At 38.2% G+C, this 24,076-nt stretch overlaps 1 protein-coding gene across 7 annotated transcripts in view; it reads left to right on the forward strand.

Moving 5' to 3' along the window:
• Nucleotides 1-23,534, forward strand: part of PCNX1 (pecanex homolog 1 (Drosophila)) — a 173,476-nt gene extending 149,942 nt beyond the window's left edge. For 6 of the 7 annotated variants that reach the window (XM_021099419.1, XM_021099421.1, XM_021099420.1 and 3 more), the window contains 8 exons: nt 3,204-3,304; nt 4,018-4,168; nt 9,842-10,072; nt 10,912-11,186; nt 13,603-13,811; nt 16,603-17,045; nt 17,716-17,856; nt 18,056-23,534. In XM_021099419.1, coding sequence (XP_020955078.1) covers nt 3,204-3,304; nt 4,018-4,168; nt 9,842-10,072; nt 10,912-11,186; nt 13,603-13,811; nt 16,603-17,045; nt 17,716-17,856; nt 18,056-18,196 — 1,692 coding nt within the window. In that variant the 3' untranslated portion in view covers nt 18,197-23,534. Of the gene's footprint in view, nt 1-3,203; nt 3,305-4,017; nt 4,169-9,841; nt 10,073-10,911; nt 11,187-13,602; nt 13,812-16,602; nt 17,046-17,597; nt 17,857-18,055 lie in introns of those variants that run through there. The other variant, XM_021099423.1, reaches the window with a different exon arrangement.

Consider the following 24,076-nt stretch of genomic DNA (forward strand, 5'->3'; position numbering starts at 1 on the left):
CGGAGCTCTAGCCACCGGCCACAGCCACAGCCACAGCCACGCCAGATCCGAGTGCGTCTGCGACCTACACCACAGCCCACCGCAATGCCAGATCCTTAACCCACTGAACCAGGTCCAGGATCGAACCCGAGTCCTCACAGATACTAGTTGGGTTCACTAACCACAGAGCCATGACGGGAATTCCCCTTGAGTTACTGTTTTGTTTTGGGGTTTTTTTTAAATTTTGTCTTCCTCTTTCCCTTTTTTGAGGAACTCCAAATAACTTTATATTAGGCTGCCTGAAGTTGTCCAGCATCTCACTGATGCTCTAATTTTTTTTCAGTCTTTTTTGTGTGCCTGTGTTTAATTTTGCATAGTTTCTGTTGCTGTATTTTTTAGATCATTTATTTTTTCTTCTGCATTGTTTAATATGCCATTGATCTCATCCAGTGTATTTTTTTATTCTCAGACATTGCATTTTTTTTTGTATCTCTTGAGGTTTGTGTCTTTTATATACATCTTCCATGTCTCCTTAACATACTGTCATTCCTCTATCATTTTGAATTTAGAGAATATAATTATAGTAACTTTTAATGTCCTTGTTGACTAATTCTAACATCTTTGTCAATTTTGGGTCAGTTTTAATTGAACAATTGGTTATTTTTCTAATTGTGGGTCCTATTTTTCTGGTACTTTGCATGCCTGACAGTTTTTGATTGGATGCTAGACTTCACGAATTTTACCTTGAAGAGTGCTAGATAATTTTGTATTCCTATGAATATTCTTGAACTTTGTTCTATGACACAATTAAATTCCTTGAAGCAGTTTCATCCTTTCAAGGTTTAAGCCTTTAAGCTCTCTTGGGGGGACCAGTGCAGCCTTTAGTCTGGGGCTAGTTTTTCCCAGTTATTGAGACAATATTCTTTTCAGCACTATAGCCAAAAAGAATTATGAGATTTTTTCATTGTTCCTTTCTGCTTTCTTCTGATGGTTCTTTTCTCGGCCTTGGGCCAGAAATCTGCTGTTCTCAAGAGGGGCCCTCAGCAGGTCTCCGAAACTTGCTGTCTCTTTTGTAGCTTTCTCCTTCTTGGCACTTGGCCCTGCAAACTCTAGCCACCTTGACCTCCCCAGACTCCCAGCTGACTCCTCAACTTGGAGACCTCTAGGCTCTACCTGTGTTCTTCTTCCTTGGGCTATGGCCTGGAAACTTCTAGAGTGCCTCCTTTGTATCCCATCTCTCAGGGATTCGTAACTAATGTCTCAAAACCATTGTTCCATTGTTTCATATGGTCTCTCCAAGTCTTTGGTTATTTCAGGTGCAAGGGTAAATCTGGTCTTTATAATTCTATCTTGGCCAGATTGAGAAGCCTGAACTAAATTAAAAGAATTTTTTTTTTCATCACAAAAGCAACACATTTTCAGCACATAAAGTTGACTGGTAGGGAAGGGAGGGAGACAGAAAAGAAAGAAAATCATCCATAATCTCATCATCCATTATAACCACCTTCAAACTTCAAGTCTATATACACACCCTCTCATTTTCCTTTCCTATTTCTTAAAACAAGTACTTTTGTTATCTGATGTTTTATAACCTGGACACAAAATTCCTTCATAGAGCCTGGTTGATGAAACTGAGGTAAATGCTATAAGAGATAATGTATCTTCAAAACCTCTCTTACTGGGGAGTTGCCATCACGGCTCAGTGGTTAGTGAATCCGACTAGGAACCATGAGGTAGCCGGTTCAATCAATCCCTGGCCTTGCTCAGTGGGTTAAGGATCGGGCATTGCCGTGAGCTCTGGTATAGGTTGCAGACTCGGCTCTGATCCCATGTTGCTGTGGCTGTGGTGTAGGCCGGCGGTACAACTCCAATTCAACCCCTGGTCTGGGACTCTCCATATGCCACGGGTATAGCCCTGGAAAAGACCAAAAAAAACCCCTCTCTAACTGGCAAGAAACTAGAGGATCTCTGACACAGTTATTATTATTAACTAAATTACCTAGTTAATGGTAATTAACCTATCTATATTAAGTTAATATCTTAGAAAAAACTATCTTTTTTTTGTTTACAAGTTAATGATTTATAAAGCCAAATATATAAACCATTGGCAGAGTTAAAATTTTTAAGCTTATTATCATCCTTTATCCATGATTCTTCAACTTTAGCATACATTTGAATCACCTAGAGTGTTTTTGGTGGAATTTGACTTCATAGGTCTGAAGTCGCTCGAGAATTTGCATTTCTAATAAGTTCCCAGATGGCGCTAATGTTGTGTCCTAGGATTACACTTTGAGAACCACTTTGCTAGGTTTCTTCAGAGTAACTGAGATGCTTCCAAGATTTCCTTTAGTGTTGTATAAGGTATACCATTTTGTGTGTGTATGTGTATATACATATAGGTAGTATTGTACACTTTATATATATAATATATAATGGTCAGTAATCAAGGTAAGCAGTTAAAAAGTTGAGGGGAAGCAGTATTCTACAGATGCCAGTTTGATTTTCTTTACTGCGGCTATAGTCACTTAGAAGCTAATGCAGCTGTCACTAATAGCCTGCTTCCCAAGTCCAGAAATAACTAATTAATGCACTATTGTATTTTCAGGAGCAGACAATATCAGTAATGATGTGTATCAACAAGTACCTTGAGATGTTTAACCAAGATCCTGATACTCTAACACAGCCAGGTCTTTTTGAGTCTGTTCCAGTATTATAAAGTGTTAGATTTTATTTAAAGATTCCAAAGAACCTCCCCTTACACGTTTATACTTCATGTAATGCTGTTAAATTTCTTTTCATGAGTACTTTTATTTGAAGAGATAGAAAGTATGTACTGGTTGAGTTCCATATCCTCTCTGATTTATTAAATATCTGCTGATTTGTTAAATATTTATATACCTTCCTGAACTAACATCCTTTTGTTCTCCTTTTTTTTATTGAGGTGTAATTGACATATAACATTAATGAGTTTCAGGTGTACAGCATAATCATACAATATTTGTATATAGTGCAAAATGATCACCGCAATAAGTTTTTCACTATACAGTTAGAATTATTTTTTTCCTTGTGATGTGAACGTCTAGGATCTGTTCTTTTAGTAACTTGCAGATAAGCAGCCCCGGATCACCATGCTGTACATTACATCCCAGTGACACAGTTATTTTATATCTGGAAATCTGTACCTTTTGACCCCCCTCACCTTGTTCTTTGTGGTTTTTTTTAAGCCACTGGATGTGGACAAAGATTCATCTCTAGTGACCCTTTGTTATGGACTCTGTGTTCTGGGACGGAGAGCTTTGGGGACTGCATCCCACCACATGTCCAGGTAAAGAGGGCATATCTGTTTTTAGAAATACACTGGAAGCTTTATAACCTAAATCTAAAAAAACCTAAAATAGTTTTTAATGGAAGCATTCTGTGCTAGTTTATTGCAAATGTCTCTTCAGTTATTATACTATTATATAGATCTTTTTGCTGAACATAGTAGAGTTCTAAATGGTTAACAGCCCTGGCTCTTAAAATCCATACATGTATGGGCAACTATTGATAATGAGAATTTAGTGGATTTAAGACATTTTAAAAAATAATCAATTCATAATGTATGATTGATCTCTTCCCATATACATCTATTTTTCTAACAGTTCACTTATTTTTATTTTCGCATTATCTCCTTGCAATTTTTGCTCAGAGCATTTATACTTTTAGTACAGTGGTACATTAGAGTTTGGGACTGTAATTATAAACTGGATTTCTTGACATATATATCCAATTGAATTAGAATTAAGAAAACCACATATTTAAGTTTCTTCTGTGATTACTAAAGTTTTCCATTAGGCCTTCCTTAATTTCCTTTAACTTACGGATCCTGCCTGTTGCTTATTTCCATGGATTCACTATTATAGTAGCTCATGAACAAGGGCCTCCGGTCAAACCAGCTCTATCCCTCTTGATTCTGATGTTAGAATAAACAGATGTTAGAATCTGTATAAAGGAAAACCTTTGTCAAAATATATAAACTTTTATCTCCAATCTTAACAGTAATTTAGAGTCATTCCTCTATGGATTACATGCCCTGTTTAAGGGAGATTTCCGTATTTCTTCAATTCGAGATGAATGGATCTTTGCTGACATGGAATTGCTAAGAAAAGTAGTAGTCCCTGGAATCCGTATGTCCATTAAACTTCACCAGGTAAGAGGAGGAAATTCCTAATGCATCACTGGTGTTCAATGGTATTTCTTCACTTGACTTCCAGGTAATGTTTCTTAGGACCTTTTTGAGAAGTACTCTGATTTGAAACAAAGAAAAACATGATTCATGACATGATATTAAGTCTTAGGATCCTGAGCCTATGTTTCCAAGAGTAGAGTGGAGTATTAATATTAGCAAGTGACCTGGGCATGAACTTGAGGGAAAACACAAGCAGGGACAAATTCAAAGTAAAAGTCTTTGGCCGCTGTAATAGCTACTCTGACTTCATGTGACTGTAATTCATGCCTTTGTGTGGGTGGATGTGAGCTGACTGCCAGTACAATGTAACAGCATCTCAGGAGTCTTACATAAGGGCTGCTGTTACTGAACTGTGAGCTTCATTTAGCATGTTATATAGAATAATAGATGGTTAGGACAGAGTTAGCCTTAATTAAATAATCCTAGTATGGCAGTAAAATTAAGTTGGGTCCACAAATGCATATCCAAAGCCCTGGATCACTTTAAGAATATATTTCACAATTAAGATTGGCACTTGCTGCTGTAATAATTTCATCTGACAGTAACTATCATATCTGATGATAGAGACCAAGTGACAGTTTTCATTAAAATGCATCTGCTAGAGTTCCTGTTGTGGCACAGCGGAGACAAATCCGACTAGGAACCATGAGGTTGTGGGTTCGATCCCTGGCCTTGCTCAGTGGGTTAAGGATCCAGCGTTGCTGTGAGCTGTGGTGTAGGTCGCAGACACGGCTCAGATCTGGCGTTGTTTGGCTGTGGCGTAGGTTGGCACCTGTAGTTCCAATCAGACTCCTAGCCTGGGAACCTCCATATGCAGCAGATGTGGCACTAAAAAGCAAAAAAAAAGAAAAGAAAAGAAAAGAAAAACTGCATCTGCTAAGCTCAAATCTGAATGAATCCGTTTTCCCCCAAATAGAGAGTGAATTACTCTTTAGATGATTTTTACTGTGATTTAAAGTGTTAGAATGAAGTTAACATCCCATATTATTTAGGAATGTTACTAATAAGGATGATGTTACTTGAACATCTCATGGAAAATGGAATACTATTTTGAGGATGATGGGGAAAATACACATTTGGGATCAAATAGAATTGTCTTCTTTAGACTAGCATTAGAATTTTGAGACAGAATTCAGTGTATTTAAAAGAAAAAGATAATGACTTCTTATTAAAATACTGTTAAAACTTAGCATTTCTCAAATGGTATTCATTGTATACCTGCTACATGAGAAATACTATGAGCATAATTACCTCATAGTTCCTGACAGACGTCTTCAATTAATTCTAAAAATTACGACAGATATTTTATCTCCATCTGCAGAGATGAAACTGAGGCACAGGCTCTCTGTAGTTTCTGATACATTAGGTCTCTGTGCCCACTTCTCCCTACAGGTGCTCTTTCCTGTTGCTGCCAGGTCATTACATGTTTTTTAGCTGTGGTGTTAGTGCCCTGTGACAGTGGTTCCCTTGCCTTATAACCAAGTCCAGCACACTTGGGTACAATACACTCTCACCATTAGCCATGACCGATGGCACCAGTGATGAACAGGGAGGGTAAGGAGGTGGACTCAGGAGCCAGAGGCATGGAGGGCTGGAGGAGGGGAGAAGATGAGAGCATGGATGCAACCTGGAGAAGTTCCATGATTCATATGCACATTTGAGGAGGGTAAGATTGACCCTGTAAAGAAACAAGCAACAGCCATTCACCCCAGCTGGGAAAAGATAGATGTGTAAGTCAGCACTGGTCATCTCCAGAGTTCATATGTGCTCAAGAAAATCCACAAAAAGGCTGGGATGGTAAAAGATAGGATTAGTACCCACTTGCCATATGACTCAGCAATTCTACTCCTACATATTTACCCAAGAGAATGAAAGTTTCTGTCCATACAAAGACTTAACACACAGTGTGCAAAGCAGTTCTAGTCGTAATAACCCAAACTAGAAACAATTCATATGTTCATCAACAGATCTGTCACTTAGCAATAGAAAGAAATGATCTACTGTTAATGCCACAGCAGGAATAAATCCCAAACATGCAGAGTAGGAGAAGCAGACGTGAAAAGAGTACATATTGAATCATTTTATCTATATAACATTTAAAACAGGCCAAACTAATGTGTAGTGACAGGAGATCAGTGGTTGATAAGTGACTGTGGATCAGTGTAGAGATTGAAAGCCAGAAGGCAGCAGGGAACTTGGGGATGATGGTAATCTCTGTCTGCATTGTAGCAGTGGTGACATGGGTGCGCACATTCGTCAAAGTGCACCTGTACTCTTTAAATGGGTGCAATTTATTGTACGTAAATTATACCTCAAACTTGATTTTAAAGAATTCTGTTCCCAGGAGTTCCCGTCATGGCTCAGTGGTTAATGAATCCAACTAGGAACCATGAGGTTGTGGGTTCAATCCCTGGCCCTGCTCAGTGGGTTAAGGATCCGGCATTGCCGTGAGCTGTGGTGTAGGTTGCAGACGAGGCTTGGATCCCGCGTTGCTGTGGCTCTGGCACAGGCTGGCGGCTGCAGCTCTGATTGGACCCCTAGCCTGGGAACCTCTGTGTGCCACAGGAGCAGCCCTAGAAAGGGCAAAAAGACAAAAAAAAAAAAAAAAATTCTGCTCCCAGAGAGCTAAAAATACAAAATTTCTCTTTTGTTTCAGACGGTCTGATAGTGTGCTTTGCCACTTCATAGGTATTTTTTTTTAACTTTTTATTTTCTCCTTTATAGTTCTTTTTTATTTTTAATTTACCAATCTAATGTGTTATGTTTTTACTTGAGAAATTGAAATTATTATCTGTATGGTATTTTAGAGTGCCCTGTAATGTACCAGTGCTCTCATACATGTTATATTACCCACAACCTAGAAAATTATTTTAATCTCAGGTTTGTAGGTGAAGAGTAACCAAAACTCAGAGAAATCAAGCAAATTGTCCTTTTGATATGTTCTCTCTTATCCTCTATTTAATCATTTTGTAAAACATCATTACTATTCTCTTTAAGGATTTACTTGGTTGTTAGACTGTAACTGGCTTATTTTAGTTCCATCTCGGTTTACAGGAGATACTGTAAGTGAAAATCTTATAATCTGGGGTCTCTTTGAGGACTAGCATAACTTTTGTTACTCTCTGCTCATTGCTTAGCACAATGCTTGGTGGCCAACGAGTGTTTGTTAAGTGAATTTCATTGTTTTCAAAAAATATTTCCTGCTCATAATGCAAGTATATTTCTAAAATGCTTCTGAAGACTTTTTTGGTCATTTTTGGCTGCCCTGCGGCATATGGAGCTCCCAAGCCATGGATCAGATCAGCACCAAAGCTGCTATCTAAACCACAAGCTGCAGCAACACTGGATCCCTAACCCATTGTGCTGGGCTGGGGATCGAACCCAAGTCCCAGCAGCTCCCAACACATGACAGATCCCCTTGCACCATAGCAGGAGCTCCTGTTTCTGAAGACTTTTCCTAGAATAATTGGGGACATTTTTAAAATTTATTTGAAAACTAATTTTGTATTTAATTTAAGAAATCTTTTTTTTTTGCTTTTTAGGGCCACACCCGTGGTGTATGGAAGTTCCTAGGCTAGGGGTTGAATCAGAGCTATAGATGCCGGCCTACCCCACAGCCACAGCAATGCCAGATCCGAGCCGCATCTGTGACCTACACCATAGCTCATGGTACACCAGATCCTTAACCCACTGAACAAGGCCAGGGATCGAACCTGCAACCTCATGGTTACTAGTCGGATTCATTTCCACTGCACCACAATGGGAACTCCCCATTCAAATAATTTTACAGATACTACTATACAATGATGTCATTTCTTCTGTAATTGAACTTGCTGAAAGAGAGCACATTCTATGACATCTAGCTATCTTCTACTATAGGAAAGTGAACTCTAAGTCCAGGATTCTTGTGCAAGAGATTAATTGAGGGGATGCCCCCAGGAAAATTTATAAGGAAGTGATCAAAGTGGGGAAGAAGCTCAGCAAAATGTCTTTTAGCTGAATTCTAGCTTTCACTAGATTCTAAAGGGAGCTCTGGAGTGTGCATATCTCCAAGTTATGTTGAGTTAAGTTACCTTGAACACCCCACAACCAAGGGGAGAAAAACCCTCCTCTGGCATTTCTTACCTGGCAACTCCATCAAGCTGTGAAGGCAGCTCTTGGAAGAAGAGACATCTCTGGGCTCCTGGCAGCTAGCACTCAGAGCAGTGGAGAGAGGAGTGCACCAGCCTGGTAAAAGAAGTCTGGACGAAGCACTAGCAGGTTGTCTCACCTGGAGCCCTTTCCCTTTCCCACACTTGGCCATATCCCCATCCACTGAGATTGCATTCATTCTTTAAGATCCAGCTCAAAGCCACCTACCTGCATTGTGTAGCTTTCACTAATCACATCAACTGGACTTGAAAGGTTTTTCATTTAACTTTTATAATCATAAAATTTAAAGAATGAGAATGAAGAAGTACTCTAAAAAAAGGTGTTCAAGCCCTGGGATTATAGTCATTTACTAATTTTATAAACCTAAGAAGCAGCTAATACTCTTTGAGCTTCAGTTTTGATATTTATGAAATGCTGGTATTACCTGCTCAACCTGTTTGACAAGGTTGTAGGAATTAGATGAAAGTGTACATTGGAGAACATTTTACAGTGTGTACTCATGTGTCCAGTGCATACTTACATTATTCTCATGTAGGTGAACCCCCAGCTTGGAGGGGCTTCCTCGGGGAATGGCCTTTTTGCTCTCACTAGCCTCTCCAGATAGCACACATTCCAATCGATTGGTTAGGGCACAAATGTGTACTTAACCTGGATGTAAGCACTAATCAATCTCGCAACCATAAATATGAAGGCAGTTGATACAATAGTTGTGTTTCCTTAATAACACACCATTTCAGAAATCCAGATTTGTGTTACAGTTATTTGGGTGTATGTCCTATAGCCTTTGTTAATTTGAAGGTTTCTGAATGGGTGATACGTTTCATGTACTCCTGTGTTTCACCCATGCCGCCTGCCATAGAATCTTGCACATGGTAGACATTAACTAACTACTTATCAGATGGATGAGTAGTTAATAAGACCACAAGGTTTTTTAGGGAAGACTTTACTAGCTTCTCTAGGACTAGGACCCATAGCTTTGAGCCTTATCTTAACTAGGTAAGAAGCTGGGTAAAACAGTATACTAGAATCATTCTAGTGGCTTTATGTAAAAAAAAAAAAAAGCACATAGTTAAACATAACTCAGACAACGTTTATGTAGTTTTAGCCTTCCTTAACTGAAAACAGCGAACTCATTCTTTAACAGAAAAAATAATATGTAAATATGAAAAACCAACTTGAATGAAGGAAACAATATATAAAATAAATAAAAGTGATTTAGCTTAAACTTAAGAGGATGGAGTTGGATTGAGGGATTTACAGAAGTAGTATAACAGTAATGAGCTCATTCCTAACCTGGATACATTTAAGGCTTTGTAATTTACCTCTAGATAATACTAACATGTGTGCAGATATGAAATATATAAACCAGTTTTTAAGACATTTAATGTAGTAATTGATTTAGTAATTACAGAAACTTTCATCATTCTAGAAGTCATTCTCTTCTTTTCCTAAAAAAGGTAAATTTTTAATCTCTGTGTGTAGGACCATTTCACTTCTCCGGATGAGTATGATGACCCTACTGTGCTCTATGAAGCCATCGTGTCTCATGAGAAAAACCTTGTCATAGCGCACGAGGGGGACCCTGCATGGCGGAGTGCGGTCCTGGCCAACTCTCCCTCCCTGCTGGCGCTGCGGCACGTCATGGACGATGGTACCAACGAGTACAAGATCATCATGCTCAACAGGCGCCACCTTAGCTTCAGGGTCATCAAAGTACGTTTGCCAGGCATTTGTTTGCTTCTGAAAAAATGGGACGTAGATAGCCTTTTCCAGATTTTTAAACAGTAATTGAAACTTTTATAGGAAAAAAGTGGCCATACTACGTTAATATTTACTGTTTATGAGCACTTAATTTGTCAGTAATTTACTCTGTCCTCTGAAATCTTCTCATGTGCCATAAAGCCTTAAATTTTTGGTTCGTTTCTATTTTGGTGGACTTTTTGCCTGTGATATGTGAGTGCTCTTTGGTTAGCACTTCTTAAAGTGTCAGCACTGTATTGCTAATATGATTCCTATGTTGCAAAATAATACTGTAGCTCGTATTTAATAGTGATCGATTCCTCACTATAAATGGTTCACTCTTTAACTTGATTTTTTTGTTTTTGTTTAGTTGGTATTTTAAATATCTTGGTTTTAGGCAGCTTAATCTCTGAAATTTTATTTTGATAATTTATAATGGTTTATTTTTTTTTCTTTTAATCAGCCTCCTAAATCACAAACATCCTTTCAGCTCTCCATTTTGTTGCCTCTCATTTCTATCAAAAGTATCTATTTTCTCAGTTATAAAAATCAGTGCTTCACCAATTTGGAAAATGAAATGGACTACATTTAACTTGATATGTTTACAAGACAGAGTGGAGGGAAGAGCCCTGCAGCTGCTTATTATTTAGCAGCCTAATGACAGTGGAACAGTTAACTCCTATTCGGATGTCTCCTACGTGTCACAGTTGGCTATCATAATGTCCTTTATAGCCTTCCTGTTTCTGTTCTTCTCTTTATGTAAAGGTCCTTCTTGGCCCCTTAACCTAATTCTTGCATGTTCTGGTTTTCAGGTGAATAAGGAGTGTGTCCGAGGCCTTTGGGCAGGGCAACAGCAGGAGCTTGTTTTTCTACGTAATCGTAACCCAGAGAGAGGTAGCATCCAAAATGCCAAGCAAGCACTGAGAAACATGATCAACTCATCTTGTGATCAGCCTATTGGCTACCCAATCTTTGTTTCACCCCTGACAACTTCTTACTCTGACAGCCATGAACAGCTTAAAGAAATTCTTGGGGGACCTATCAGTTTGGGAAATATCCGAAACTTTATAGTGTCAACCTGGCACAGGTGAGCCATACGATTTGTCTTTTCTGGTGGTGGGTCCATACCCTCCTCATGGAGGCAGTGTGCGTTAGCATCACCTGGAAAACTTGCAGAAGAAATACAGATACCATGACACAGTATAAACCTACCTGAGCTTCAGGAAATAGAGTCCGAGCAGTTGCATCTTCAAACTGTTATTAGGTAAATCTAATGTACAGCTCTAGTCAGGAACTGCTGCTCTAGCATTTAGTAGAATCTTGAACTGTTCCCTCTCCTTAATTTTTTAAATTCTCCATTACAGTATATCACTACTATTAGAATGTGTGGGTCAGCAAAAGGCAAAATCAAGAAGAATAACAAACTTGTACAAGTGGATTAGGTTCTTTATTCATTCCGTTCCAGCAGTAGGGGGAGCACACTGTACATGTTGAAGCTCCTACTTGTGAGATGTGGGGATACAATTACTGTTGCCATTTTAACAGTCTGCCCAACACTCACATCTCAAATCTGTCTTGTCTCCAAGTATACACATGAATTTTTCCTCTGCCTTTTGTCTAGTAAATTATGATATATGGTAATAGGAGCATCATCATAAGTAACTGAATAGTAAAGGAAAATCACAGAATGTTTTCAGTTTCTTAAGAGTTGATATTCAAGGAGTTCCCTATGGCTCAGCAGGTTAAGGATCCAGCATTGTCACTGCTGTAGCCCCGGTTCACTCTCTGGCCCAGCAACTTCCACATGCCATGGGCATGGCCAAAATAAAAAGTGTCGTTGTTCAGATCCTTAAATATCAGAACCTAGGAAAAATATGATTAGAGTAACAAACTCTCAAATAGGTGTTTTTAAACTCTTTCAGGAATACCCATTATTAAAGAGTAAAATTTCACCATTTTTTAAATGATTTTTATTTTTTCCACTATAGCTGGTTTCCAGTGTTCTGTCAACTTTGTGCTGTACAGCAAGGTGACCCAGTCACACATACATTCTTTTTCTCACATTATCATGCTCCATTGTAAGTGACTAGATATAGTTCCCAGTGCTATACAGCAGGATCTCATTGCTTATCCATTCAAAAGGCAATAGTTTGCATCTGTTAACCCCAAACTCCCAGTCCATCCCACTCCCTCCACCCCCCCACTTAGCAACCACAAGTCCGTTCTCCAAGTCCATGATTTTCTTTTCTATGGAAAGGTTCATTTGTGCCATGTATTAGATTGCAGATATAAGTAATATCATATGGTATTTGTCTTTCTCTTTCTGACTTACTTCACACAATATGAGAGTCTCTAGTTCCATCCATGTTGCTGCGAATGGCATTATTTTGTTCTTTTTTATGGCTGAGTAGTATTCCAATGTGTATATATACACATCTTAATCCATTCATCTGTTGATGAACATTTAGGTTGTTTCCACATCTTGGCAATTGGGAATAGAGCTGCAATGAACATATAGGTGCATGTGTCTTTTTCAAGGAAAGTTTTGTCCAGATATATGCCCAAGAGTGGGATTGCTGTGTCATATAATAGTTCTATACTTAGTTTTCTAAGGCATCTCCATACTCTTTTCTATAGTAGTTGTACCAATTAAAATTTCACCATTTTAACATCAACCCCTATTCAGACAGAAGGAAGAATACAAACCAGGGTAGTGTCCAAAAAAATTTTATTTATTTATTTATTTTTTCAAAAAATAGGTGTTGATCTGGAATTGCCTTGTTTGCCCAGGACTGAGGGTTTTCTGGGATGCAGATTTTTGGTGTCAGACTCAGACAGTCGTGGGAAAACCGCAAGAGTTGGTCACCCTACACTTAAAGAAAAATTATTTCAGCAGCTTTCTTTAGGTGTACTACAACATAAAATAATTTAAATCAGTTAGGTTTTCTTGGGTTGTATACACTGGCAAGAATTCTGTATCCAACTGAGATCTTTTTTTTCCTTTTTTTTTTTTTTTTTTAATTTTAGGGCTGCATCTGCAGCATGTGGAGGTTCTCAGTCTAGGAATCAAATCAGAGCTGCAGGTGCTAGCCCACACCACAGCCATAGCAATGCCAGATCCGAGCTGCATCTGTGACCTACACCACAGCTCATAGCAACACCTAATCCATAACCCACTGGGTGAGGCCAGGGATCAAACCTGCATCCTCATGGATACGAGTCAGATTGGTTTTTCTGCTGAGCCAGGACAGGAACTTCTCCAGCTGAGATCTTAATGATACAATTTTTTATGTAAAGTTCTTTGTTAGAGTGGACATAGGAAAGATGATACAGAGTATAAAAGTGAGATCCATTGGGAAGAATGGTTCCTAATATTGATTCCCATGAAGACTCTCAAAGATGAACATTAGTAGCATTCAATATGCAGAATTGCTAGAAAAGGATTAAAATACCTGCCTTGAAGTGATCTTGGGACAGTGCTTACTACTGGTATTTGTTCCTAGGTTAAGAAAAGGTTGTGGAGCTGGATGTAACAGTGGTGGCAATATTGAAGACTCTGACACTGGAGGTGGAACTTCCTGCACTAGTAACAATGCAACAACTGCCAATGACGCCCACAGCAATGTGTCCCAAGGGGGCACTGGAAACCCAGGCCAGGGATCCTCGGGAGCAGGACTCCATCCTCCTGTCACCTCCTTCCCTCCAACACTAGGTAATGTGAAACCCAGTGATGTATGTCATGTTAGTCTCTAACCATGGGGTCCAGGCAGTATGTGTGTATGAAAAGGATAGCACATTACCTGCTTAGAAATATATAATAGAATTTTATTTGATTCCCATTGGACATTATCCTACTTTTTTATTTTAATCATTGCATAAATACGTAAACATATATTACTTGAAATAACATTTCTTCGAAAGTATTTTTCAAGGCTAATGATCTTTAATATAATTTAACCCTGTTGAACGATGATTTGGTTTCATCTGAATGTTGAAATCATCTGTATATAAATCTTTACAGTCACTTATTTTCTTAGGCTGGAAACTTTATAAATGGAATCAAGTCAAAGATTGTGAGAATATTTAAGACTCATAATATTCAAAGATTGTGAGAATATTTAAGACTCATAATTATTTTCTTAGGCTGGAAACTTTATAAATGGAATCAAGTCAAAGATTGTGAGAATATTTAAGACTCATAATATTCAAAGATTGTGAGAATATTTTAAGACTCATAATAATGCCAGAAATCTTCCCAGAGTTTTTTTTAACCTATTCATACTCTCATTAGTCGTATGTAGGAATGTACACCTTTGAGTATTATCATTCCCACCTCTCTCAGAGAGACAGGAGAAGGGGGTGGTCTTTAGCTGAATTGTATTTTGCGTAACTCTGCTACCTGAGGTTGGAAACTTTTAAATGAGTTTATCAGCTCTTTTTGAAGTGCATGTTTAAGTCTATCTTTTCTTTCGTTTCCTTATTTATATTTGTATATGCTGGATTGAAGCTCCGTAACAGTTTTCTGCACTACAAATACCTTTTTCCATTCTGTGTCTTGGCTTTTCATTCTCTTCCATGAAGAGTGGCTTTCTTTTTTCTTTTTTTTTTTTTTTTTTTTGGCTGAGAAATTGTAATTTTTGTGTAGAGCAATTTGCTCATCTTTTTTCCTTTTATAGTTAATACTTTCTGTATCCTATTCAAGAAAATTTTCCTTATCCCAAAGGAAAGTATTCTTTTTCTAATTAACCTTTTAATGAGTACTGTAGTCTACCTGGGATGGAGCAGGACTCAGATTTCACCTATTCCCATGACTGGTCAATTGATCCAGCACTGTCTCCCCCCACCCCCATTCACATGGACCAGATGAAATCTTAAAACATTTTCTTCAGTTTTTAAAAAAATCCAATGGCACTGGTATTGGTGAAACTCCCGACAAGCGTGTGATTAATGTTTCGTATGTTTTTTTTTTAACCTCCTGAGTGAACACCTAAAGCTTCCAATGTGCTTCTTTAAATGTACCTTTTGCTCTTAAATTGATTAGCTCTTTTTCTTTCCTTTTTTTTTTTTTTTTTTTTTTTTTTGTCTTTTATCTTTTGTCTTTTAAGGGCTGCACCCGCAGTATATGGAGATTCCCAGGCTAGGGGTCTAATCAGAGCTATAGCTGCCGGCATACACCAGAGCCACAGCAACTCGGGATCCAAGCCTCATCTGCAACCTACACAGCAACGCCGGATCCTTAACCCACTGAGCAAGGCCAGGGATCGAACCCACAACTTCATGATTCCTAGTCAGATTCATTTCCGCTGCACCATGATGGGAACTCCAAGCTTTTTTTATTTTCAGATAAAAAGTCCATGTAATTATTTTTCAGTGTAATTAATATTCATTTTTTAATAATCGTCACAAAGCTGAAGACTCATATTAAGCCATTTGAAGAACCTGAGATTCAGCATCACTGGTTGTTCATATTTAGTAGTAATCCCTTAGTGTCTGTGAAATTACGGTACAGCCTCACTGTGTCTTCAGGTAGGTTAGCTTGTCATTGGAATAGATCGAAAGGGCATTAATACTCACCACTTTGGGAAATAGTCGTTACAAAGCTTGCCACATAGTAGATCATTAATAAATATTTCTCGGAGTTCCCGTCGTGGTGCAGTGGTTAACGAATCCGACTAGGAACCATGAGGTTGCGGGTTTGGTCCCTGCCCTTGCTCAGTGGGTTAACGATCCGGCGTTGCCGTGAGCTGTGGTGTAGGTTGCAGACAAGGCTGGGATCCCGCGTTGCTGTGGCTCTGGCGTAGGCCGGTGGCTACAGCTCCGATTCAACCCCTAGCCTGGCAACCTCCATATGCCACGGGAGCGGCCCAAGAAATGGCAAAAAGACAAAAAAATAAAAATAAATAAATAAATAAATATTTCTCACTGTGTCATTTTTATGAGATATTTCATTTCTAATGTAGTAAAGAGGTATTCTTGTTATTCTGAAACATTTAAAGAAATTTTAGGGTTTATCTCAACCCTAAAATGTGCTATTTGCTGTAAATTATTTAATTTTTTTTATACCCAGAATTTGGATTTTTTAAAGCTTCAGCAAATAAACATTATATTATAAAATCATGTAAGAAAACATCTCAGATATTCATTTCTTTTTGGCAACTTTAAAGGTCTTTAGTGTAGGAGTTCCCACTGTGGTGCAATAAGATTGGCGGCATCTTGGGAGCACTGGGACACAGGTACGATCCATAGCCCGGCGCAGTGGGTTAAGCATCTGGTGCTGCCACAGCTGCAGCTTAGGTCATAGCTGTGGCTCAGATCTGGTCGCTGGCCGGGGAACTCTGTATACCTCGGGTTGGCCAAAAAAGAAAAAAGTCTTAGGTATATAAATTCACCAGCAAATTTAGGATGAGCGGCTTTAAGGGAGTAAGTCTTAGAAACTAAGAGAAGTAAATAGTATTAGAATCGTTGCACTTAGAATGAATATTGCTGTTGTCTCTTGTCCCCAGGCACTAGCCACAGCTCTCACTCTGTGCAGTCCGGCCTGGTCAGACAGTCCCCTGCCCGGGCCTCCGTGGCTAGCCAGTCTTCATACTGCTATAGCAGCCGGCACTCATCTCTCCGGATGTCCACCACGGGATTTGTGCCTTGTCGGCGCTCTTCCACTAGCCAGATATCACTTCGAAACTTACCGTCATCCATCCAGTCCCGCCTGTCCATGGTGAACCAGATGGAACCCTCCAGTCAGAGTGGCATGGCCTGTGTGCAGCACGGCCTGCCTTCCTCTAGCAGCTCCAGCCAAAGCATCCCAGCCTGCAAACACCACACCCTCGTGGGCTTTCTGGGGACAGATGGAGGTCAGAGCAGCATCTCTGACACACAGCCCGGCAACACCTTAAGTCCTGCCAATAATTCACATGCCAAAAAGGGGGAGGTGATTTACAGAGTCCAAGTGAGTAAGCCCAGGGTTCTAATTGCACTGTTTCTCTTACTCAGTAGTTTTTATTTTTTGTATTTTGAGTAAAAGACTCTTTTGGAAATATACCTTGTACTACTTAGTCTAAGACTAGAACTTTTTTTTTTTTTTTTTGCTTCTTAGGGCTGCACCTGTCGCATATGGAAGTTCCCAGGCCTACGGGTCAAATCAGAGCTGCAGCTGCCGGCCACAGAGCAACGGGGGATCTGAGCTGCATCTGCAACCTATACCACAACTCACAGCAATGTAGGATCCTTCACCCATTGAGCAAGGCCAGGGATGGAACGCACATCCTCATAGTTCCTAGTCAAGTTCATAACCCACTGAGCCACAGCGGGAACTCCCAAGACTGGAGCATTTTTCAATGTTGAAAAAAAGTTTCTGCCAGTGTAAAAACTGAAAGCAAGCAGTTTTTCACTGATAGTATTTGTTTCCTGTTCAGCCATTATCATGTGCCAGTGTAGTAAGGTCTCTCAGTGGGCTAAAAGGAATTCAGATGACTATGGATTGTTTTGTATTCCATTATAGGCAGTGGAGAATTTGAGACACAAAGAGTACCATGAAAGAAGTGTTCTTTGGGATATATAATATTTCATTATCAAGGGGAAAATGAGTTGGAAATGATCCGTATCTATTTGCAATGTAGATTGTGGATCCCAGTCAAATTCTGGATGGGATCAACCTGTCAAAAAGGAAAGAGCTGCAGTGGCCTGATGAGGGTATTCGGTTAAAAGCTGGGAGAAACAGCTGGAAAGACTGGAGTCCTCAGGAGGGCATGGAAGGCCATGTAAGTTCTCTTACGAAGCCAGCTGTCTGGTGCTCTGACTTTTGTGTAGCCTGACTGGTATGCATGTTATGTTGTTAGCCAATTTCTGTACTTTTGCTTAATTATCTAACTGGATCACTACCTCTAATCTTAAGGATTGAGTCTGTGAGTGTGTTCAGGGTCTCTGCCACTAACTGCTTCTTTTATTCTGGATCATTAGGTGATTCACCGATGGGTGCCTTGCAGCAGAGATCCAGGTACTAGATCCCACATCGACAAGACAGTCCTTCTGGTCCAGATTGAAGATAAATACGTGACAGTAATTGAAACTGGGGTACTAGAACTTGGGGCTGAAGTGTGAGCCAGTGTTTTATAACTTCATTTCTTTTCCCTCAAAACTCCAAGACTTTGGGGAAAAAAGGGGAGAGCAGAAGATGCCTGCAGGTACCACTTTGATCCTGTAGGAGAGACTTGAACATAAAGTGGGCTTGGTTTGGTTAAGCACCACTCCTTCGCCCCTCACCCTGACTCCTGTCCTGTCTCCATCCCCAAATAAAGCTGAAATATTTTTTTAAGTTAGCTGCTGAGAAAACATTTTGCATGAAGGATAAATTTCTGTTAAAATACATCCTTAAAAAAATTTTTTCCTATGCATTGCCTATGCTTTAAATCAACAAACTCTTGATTTCTAAACTATGATCTCATATTTTTCTAATTTCTTTGCCAAAAATAATTGCCACGTTTTGTCATAGAACACAAAATCCATTTACTTTGATTTTTAAAAACAGACCAGTGTAGAAGCTCTCAGTTTGACGTACAGCAGTGTAAAAGTTTAATGTACAGTGAAAGAGACTCTGAACAGACATAGATTTATCTTATTCCTTGAGCGCTAAAAACTTTAATGAAAAAAACTGCACTAATTTTTTACAATGCACTAAAATCTGAGATTTCTCAGAACGTTTATTTATATATAAAAATAAAATACCATTATTTAAATTGCCTTTGGGATTAACCCCTTCCCTTTCCTTATGTAGCAGGAACTGTGCTGCTCAGTTTTTCTTTAGTAGTCCGTACTTCATGCCAGTACATTGGATGTTTCCTTTAAAATGCATACTTAATCTCAAGATACACATAGCTTCATCAGTGGCATTTCCCGGAGCCAGTAGTCCGTGACTTGGTCCTGTGAACACTCCTGCCGGCCCCTGTGTCCACATTTCAGATGGGCTCCAGCGCTATATGTGCCCCGGCTCCTCTGCTGCTCCCCCTTGGGGCAGGCAAGCTCTGCTGGAGTCAGTTCTGGGAAGAAAATACTTTTGCTTTTCAAAGAAGATGAACGTCCAGGAATTTAAAGAAAGGATTGATTGCCTTTTATGTTAAGAGTTCTTAGCTCTTGAAGTTATTCACATGCAATTCAGTTAATCAAGTAAAATGTTTTCAAACAAAATTATCCAAACGGTGCAGTTCTTATTGTTACATCCCTCTTTAATAACTTTGCCTTTTACTTTCCTCCTCTCTTCTTGTTCTATTACTTGAATTTTATTTCCTGTGATTTATAGTGTATAGCTGTAATTTGAAATATTTATAACTGTGATGAAATTGACTTAATTCATATGTTGTCTCATAGCTTAAATTTTATTCATTTTTTAAAAATGTATGTATTCAGGGAAATATATAACTCAGATTTACAATTGGACTAGGTGGGAACCGCAGTTAAGGTTTAATTTTCAATGTACGACGTTTTTTAAATCTTTCAGAAAACTTTTTTTGTGTAGCGTTCCAAAGGAGACTGCACATCTGAGCATTTAGGAGCAGCCATCTTTCTGGCCCCTGTGAGGGGAACCTCCAAAGAAACAGGTGGAACTAATTTCGGCCATACAGTTTGTTGACTCCATCCTGTCTAAAGTGTTCCTGTCCAGCATGTGGTCCTCACTGTATTTCAGGCATTCGCTAGCCACGTGCTTCGTGGCTACTGTATTGGGCAGCACAGGTTTGAAGTATTTTTTGATGAGGCGACAGGAGAGAGAAACTGTTTTTTCTGCTCATTCTGATGTAGATCTTACAGTATTACATAATACTTCAGTAGAAGGAATGAACACTAGGGAAGTGAATAGCTAACATATAGCATCTTACTGCATTTTTATTCCAAAACCTGTTTACTTTTCCTAATTTAAAATGTTTGTGCTTATTCAGGACCCAAGGTGCCTCGTGCTGACATTTCCAGACTTAGCACTTTGCAAGATTTACTGCTGAAAAAACAGTTGTCAAATGATTTACTAAACCTTCACACAAAGGGTAGCCTTTCTAAATTGACCAGTTAAAATGTATTTTTCTGATACTGTCATTGTATTCTGAATTTGCCTCATTTTGGCAAATCTACAATATGCCATTAAGGTTTCGGTTATTTTTTTTTTTTCTTCTGAAACTGGATGTTTGATCTGTCTATTTATATTATTTAAAATCTTCTGGAGGGAATTATGCTCCCTGCTGCTTGTTCCCTTTCTGAGACAAATATGATCTCTTTGTGGTCACTGCCTCAAAGAGAAGATAAGTGGAGCCTTTTCAGTCTTAAATGGAAGATAATTCATTTTCCTATACAGGGAAAAAAGAAAAAATCTGAACTTCAGGTGATTCAATCAGAGGGCTAGAATTATTTTTATTCCTAGTCCCCTGCTGTCAATTATTAAATACATCACACACACTATAAAAAGTCAGATTTCAGATGGAAGACTAGATTTTATACAGAACATATGTATTTGGGTCTTGATTTAGGGTATCAGCTAATGAAAACTTTTCTCAAAACAAGTTGAACTTTGTTATCACATAGGCTTTTAGTGAATTTATGAATTAGGAGCCCTAAAGGGAGCCTTTTTTTTTTTAAATTAGTCTTTTTAAATCGTAATACTTTTCTAATAATTACATCAGGAGAAGTATTGTTAATTGAAGTATTCCTGTCTTAAGGATAATTTGACCTCCATTATTATATGAAAATATACACACTTTCGTAGGTGAAATTGATCATATATGTCTTATTCAACCTTGTCCCCCCACCCCACACCCCCTTGGAGAGTGGTGAACTACTTGTTTAGATTCCCTGCTTAACCTTTTTCATTAGTATGCAAGACCCCAGTATACATATATTAGCGTCTTTAGTTCACAGTTGCCAAAACTTTGTGTTCCATCATTTGAAAGTAAAAATAGGTTAATTAAAACACTAACTTCTTAAAATTTTGCTTTAAATAGTTTTATTGGTATAGTTCTCACTTTTTTCTTGTTTGATTTTGTTTTGTTTTTTTTTCCCTCTTTACAGAGAGTTTTGGAATAAGTTATAAATTACCTTTTTGATTTCTTCTTATTCAGTAGTAAAAATCATTTTCTAACACGTTCACTTTTTCCTAAAGAACTGTAATTTTTCCAAGAGTCTAGATTAATATGTTGATTCTTAAGGGACTTGGGAGAGTAGGCAGTGAGGCTCTATATTTTTTAAAAGAAGAGATTAATAAACTCTCAGGAAATTAGTGAACAAATTGCATCAGTATCCTGCCTTTTTTTGAGTTTTCCATTACTAGAAGATTAACCTCTACTAGGTTTGAAGTATTTTTTTTAATATTTCAAGTATTTTTTTTTAATATTTCAGGTATATCTGAGATACTTCAAATCCTTGAAACAGAATTAGTCAGACAAGATTTCTCTCCTGAGTGAAAAATGGAAAATTACTCTCTGTACCAAATGTCAGGCAACAAAAATACAAGTTTTTCTGTGGTAAACTACAGCTCATTAAAAAGGTCTATTTTTCTTCCTGGGTTGGTTTATTTTCCCATCTCATATCAAAGTATAAAAAACAGCCTCAGATCTAAGCAAGGGTAGCTTAGCCTTAATAAATCCCACCTTGCTTCTGAGCAGCATCCTTTTGCTTCTCATTAGAAATTCTCCACTTGGTACATTTTGCTGCACTGAGTCATGTTCCTCCAGAACTGGGTCTTTTAAACTTATGATTTGCCCAGAGGCTAAAATCATCTTTTTCGTTTAATTAACTTTCACAATCTTTCCTCCTAAATATGTGACTTGAGAAACATAATTGTAATTTTGCATGAGAATTCTTTAGTTTATGTTTACTAGCTGCAAAAGTGTACATTGCTGCCCACATTGTTAATTACCTTTGGGTTTATTTTCATTACTTTCTCATGTATATGGACAAAGTTTTTTTTTTTTAATTTTTAAAGTCCTCCATATTAATTCTTATAATATATATAATCACATAAAATGACTGCTTGGATACAAACCCAGTTGGTTTTTCTTTGACACAATACCTTGTTGAGGTGATGTATAAAACATCTGTTTTTATTCTGGAGGCTTTTCCTTTCATTCCAAGATGAGTGAAGAGAACAATGTCAGTCAAAGCTAAGATGACACTTGGAACCTGTTAACGAATATTGAACTTTCTTTTTCAGTCTAATGTGGAAATTGAGGTTTATTAATCTGGAGAAAGAAGAAAATTAGATATTACTATGTATTTGTGCAGCATACATTTTAATATCATGTTGGATATACATAGTTTTTTATTTAAGTACTGAAAAATCAGCCTTTCTTTTCTTCATTTCTCTTTAAAAAAAAAATCTGGTTGATATACACTTACGCCTTTTAGGAGAGAACTGAGACTGGAAAGAAATTAATTAGTATACAAATAGGTATGGTAGTAATGTGAGTGGAGTATTTTTTTTTTTTTTTTTTTGCTTGAAACAGAGGTATGTTTTCTGCTTTGAATCACCTCAGCAGAGTCATCTCGTCAAGAATTAGGTATAATAGGAATTTATCTTTATTGCCACATATTCTTTCTGAAGTAGAGAAAGTAAGTTCTATTTGTGAGCTGAACTTCCTTATCTGCCATTTTATAGAAGCAACATAGCATTCTTCAGGGGAACCAGGGCTGAGTGCCATCACAAGGTTATGACAGCTCTGAGACACACCTGTTACAGAGGGTTTTACCGTTTTTCTTGTGCCTCAGCTCTGTACCTGACAGTTTATGATTCAGCGCAGCCAAGCTAGAAGGAACGAAGGTCATCTAAGACTGTGATTTGGACGAATCCCTGCCTGTTATTTGCACAGATGGGTGGTGGTACCCTGGACTTCAAAAGGGAGTGGCGGTAGAGAGTGAGATGGCTGCTCCAGATGGCTCTTGGATTTAGTGTAATTGTGGTTAAACAGGATTTTTTTTATACACGAAGCTTGATTCTACAACCAAAATAATAGAAATGCGGGGGAAATCATGTCTGCTTATGCTTTTTTAAAGCTTATTATAGTTTAAATAAAATGTAAAGAATGATAATCTTAACCCTGTACAAGTCTGGCAATGAGCTCTGCATGAGAAAATGGAAGAAAGAATACTGAGATAATTCTAGGAAGGTAGGTGGGAGGAAGGAAATGGGTTTCACTCTTCTGACCATGGGCTCTGAAAGTATTCATTGCCTCTACCAGCATTCAGTATAAACCAGAGATAAGAATATATGTACTCACGTGTGTCTGTGAGTGTGTGTGTGCGCGCGCGTCTGAGTGTTTGTTATTCTAAACAGCCTGTAAATATTGTAGTTGTTTAAAGTGGAGAATAAAAGCTGAGATTGTTTTTTCTTTGCAAATATATTGCATCAAATATACAGTATTGACAGTGGATAAAACACTGAGGAAATAAAATTTTTTTCATTTTACCTTCTGTCCATTTTTGTCAGATTAAGAAAAATTAGTTTACCATATTAAGCTCTGCATAGCATATTTTCAAAACATGTACTTGGTTCTGAAATAGTCTTTTTAAACAGAAGCTTTATCCTACAAACGAGATTCAGCTTATAATAGAAATGTGTGTATTTCATAATAAAAGGATGTCTTTTCACACTTGGCAGAAAGGTGGTAGTTTACATCTTCTGAACTTATCTGAATGTGTCCTATTAATGATACAATATTGGACGGAACATGTAGGATGATGAAAATGTATACATGTTCACTCTTACACTAAATTACGGTACAGAAAATGGAAAGAACATCAGGTTATGGTCATCAAAATCAGGCAAATCTAACTTGGGGTGTGTACTAATTGCTGACTTCTTGTGTAATACCTGAAGAGAATGCAAGCTGACCTACAGTGGGAATGCATGTGCTCTTGACGGAGTCACTTATTAAGCCTTTAGTGAATCATTTTAACTGTAAGTAACAACCAGGACGAGCAGGGTGCAGATTATGTATCCTCTGCATC

This window comes from Sus scrofa, chromosome 7 (assembly GCF_000003025.6).
Source record: "Sus scrofa isolate TJ Tabasco breed Duroc chromosome 7, Sscrofa11.1, whole genome shotgun sequence".
Taxonomy (NCBI): Eukaryota; Metazoa; Chordata; class Mammalia; order Artiodactyla; family Suidae; genus Sus; species Sus scrofa.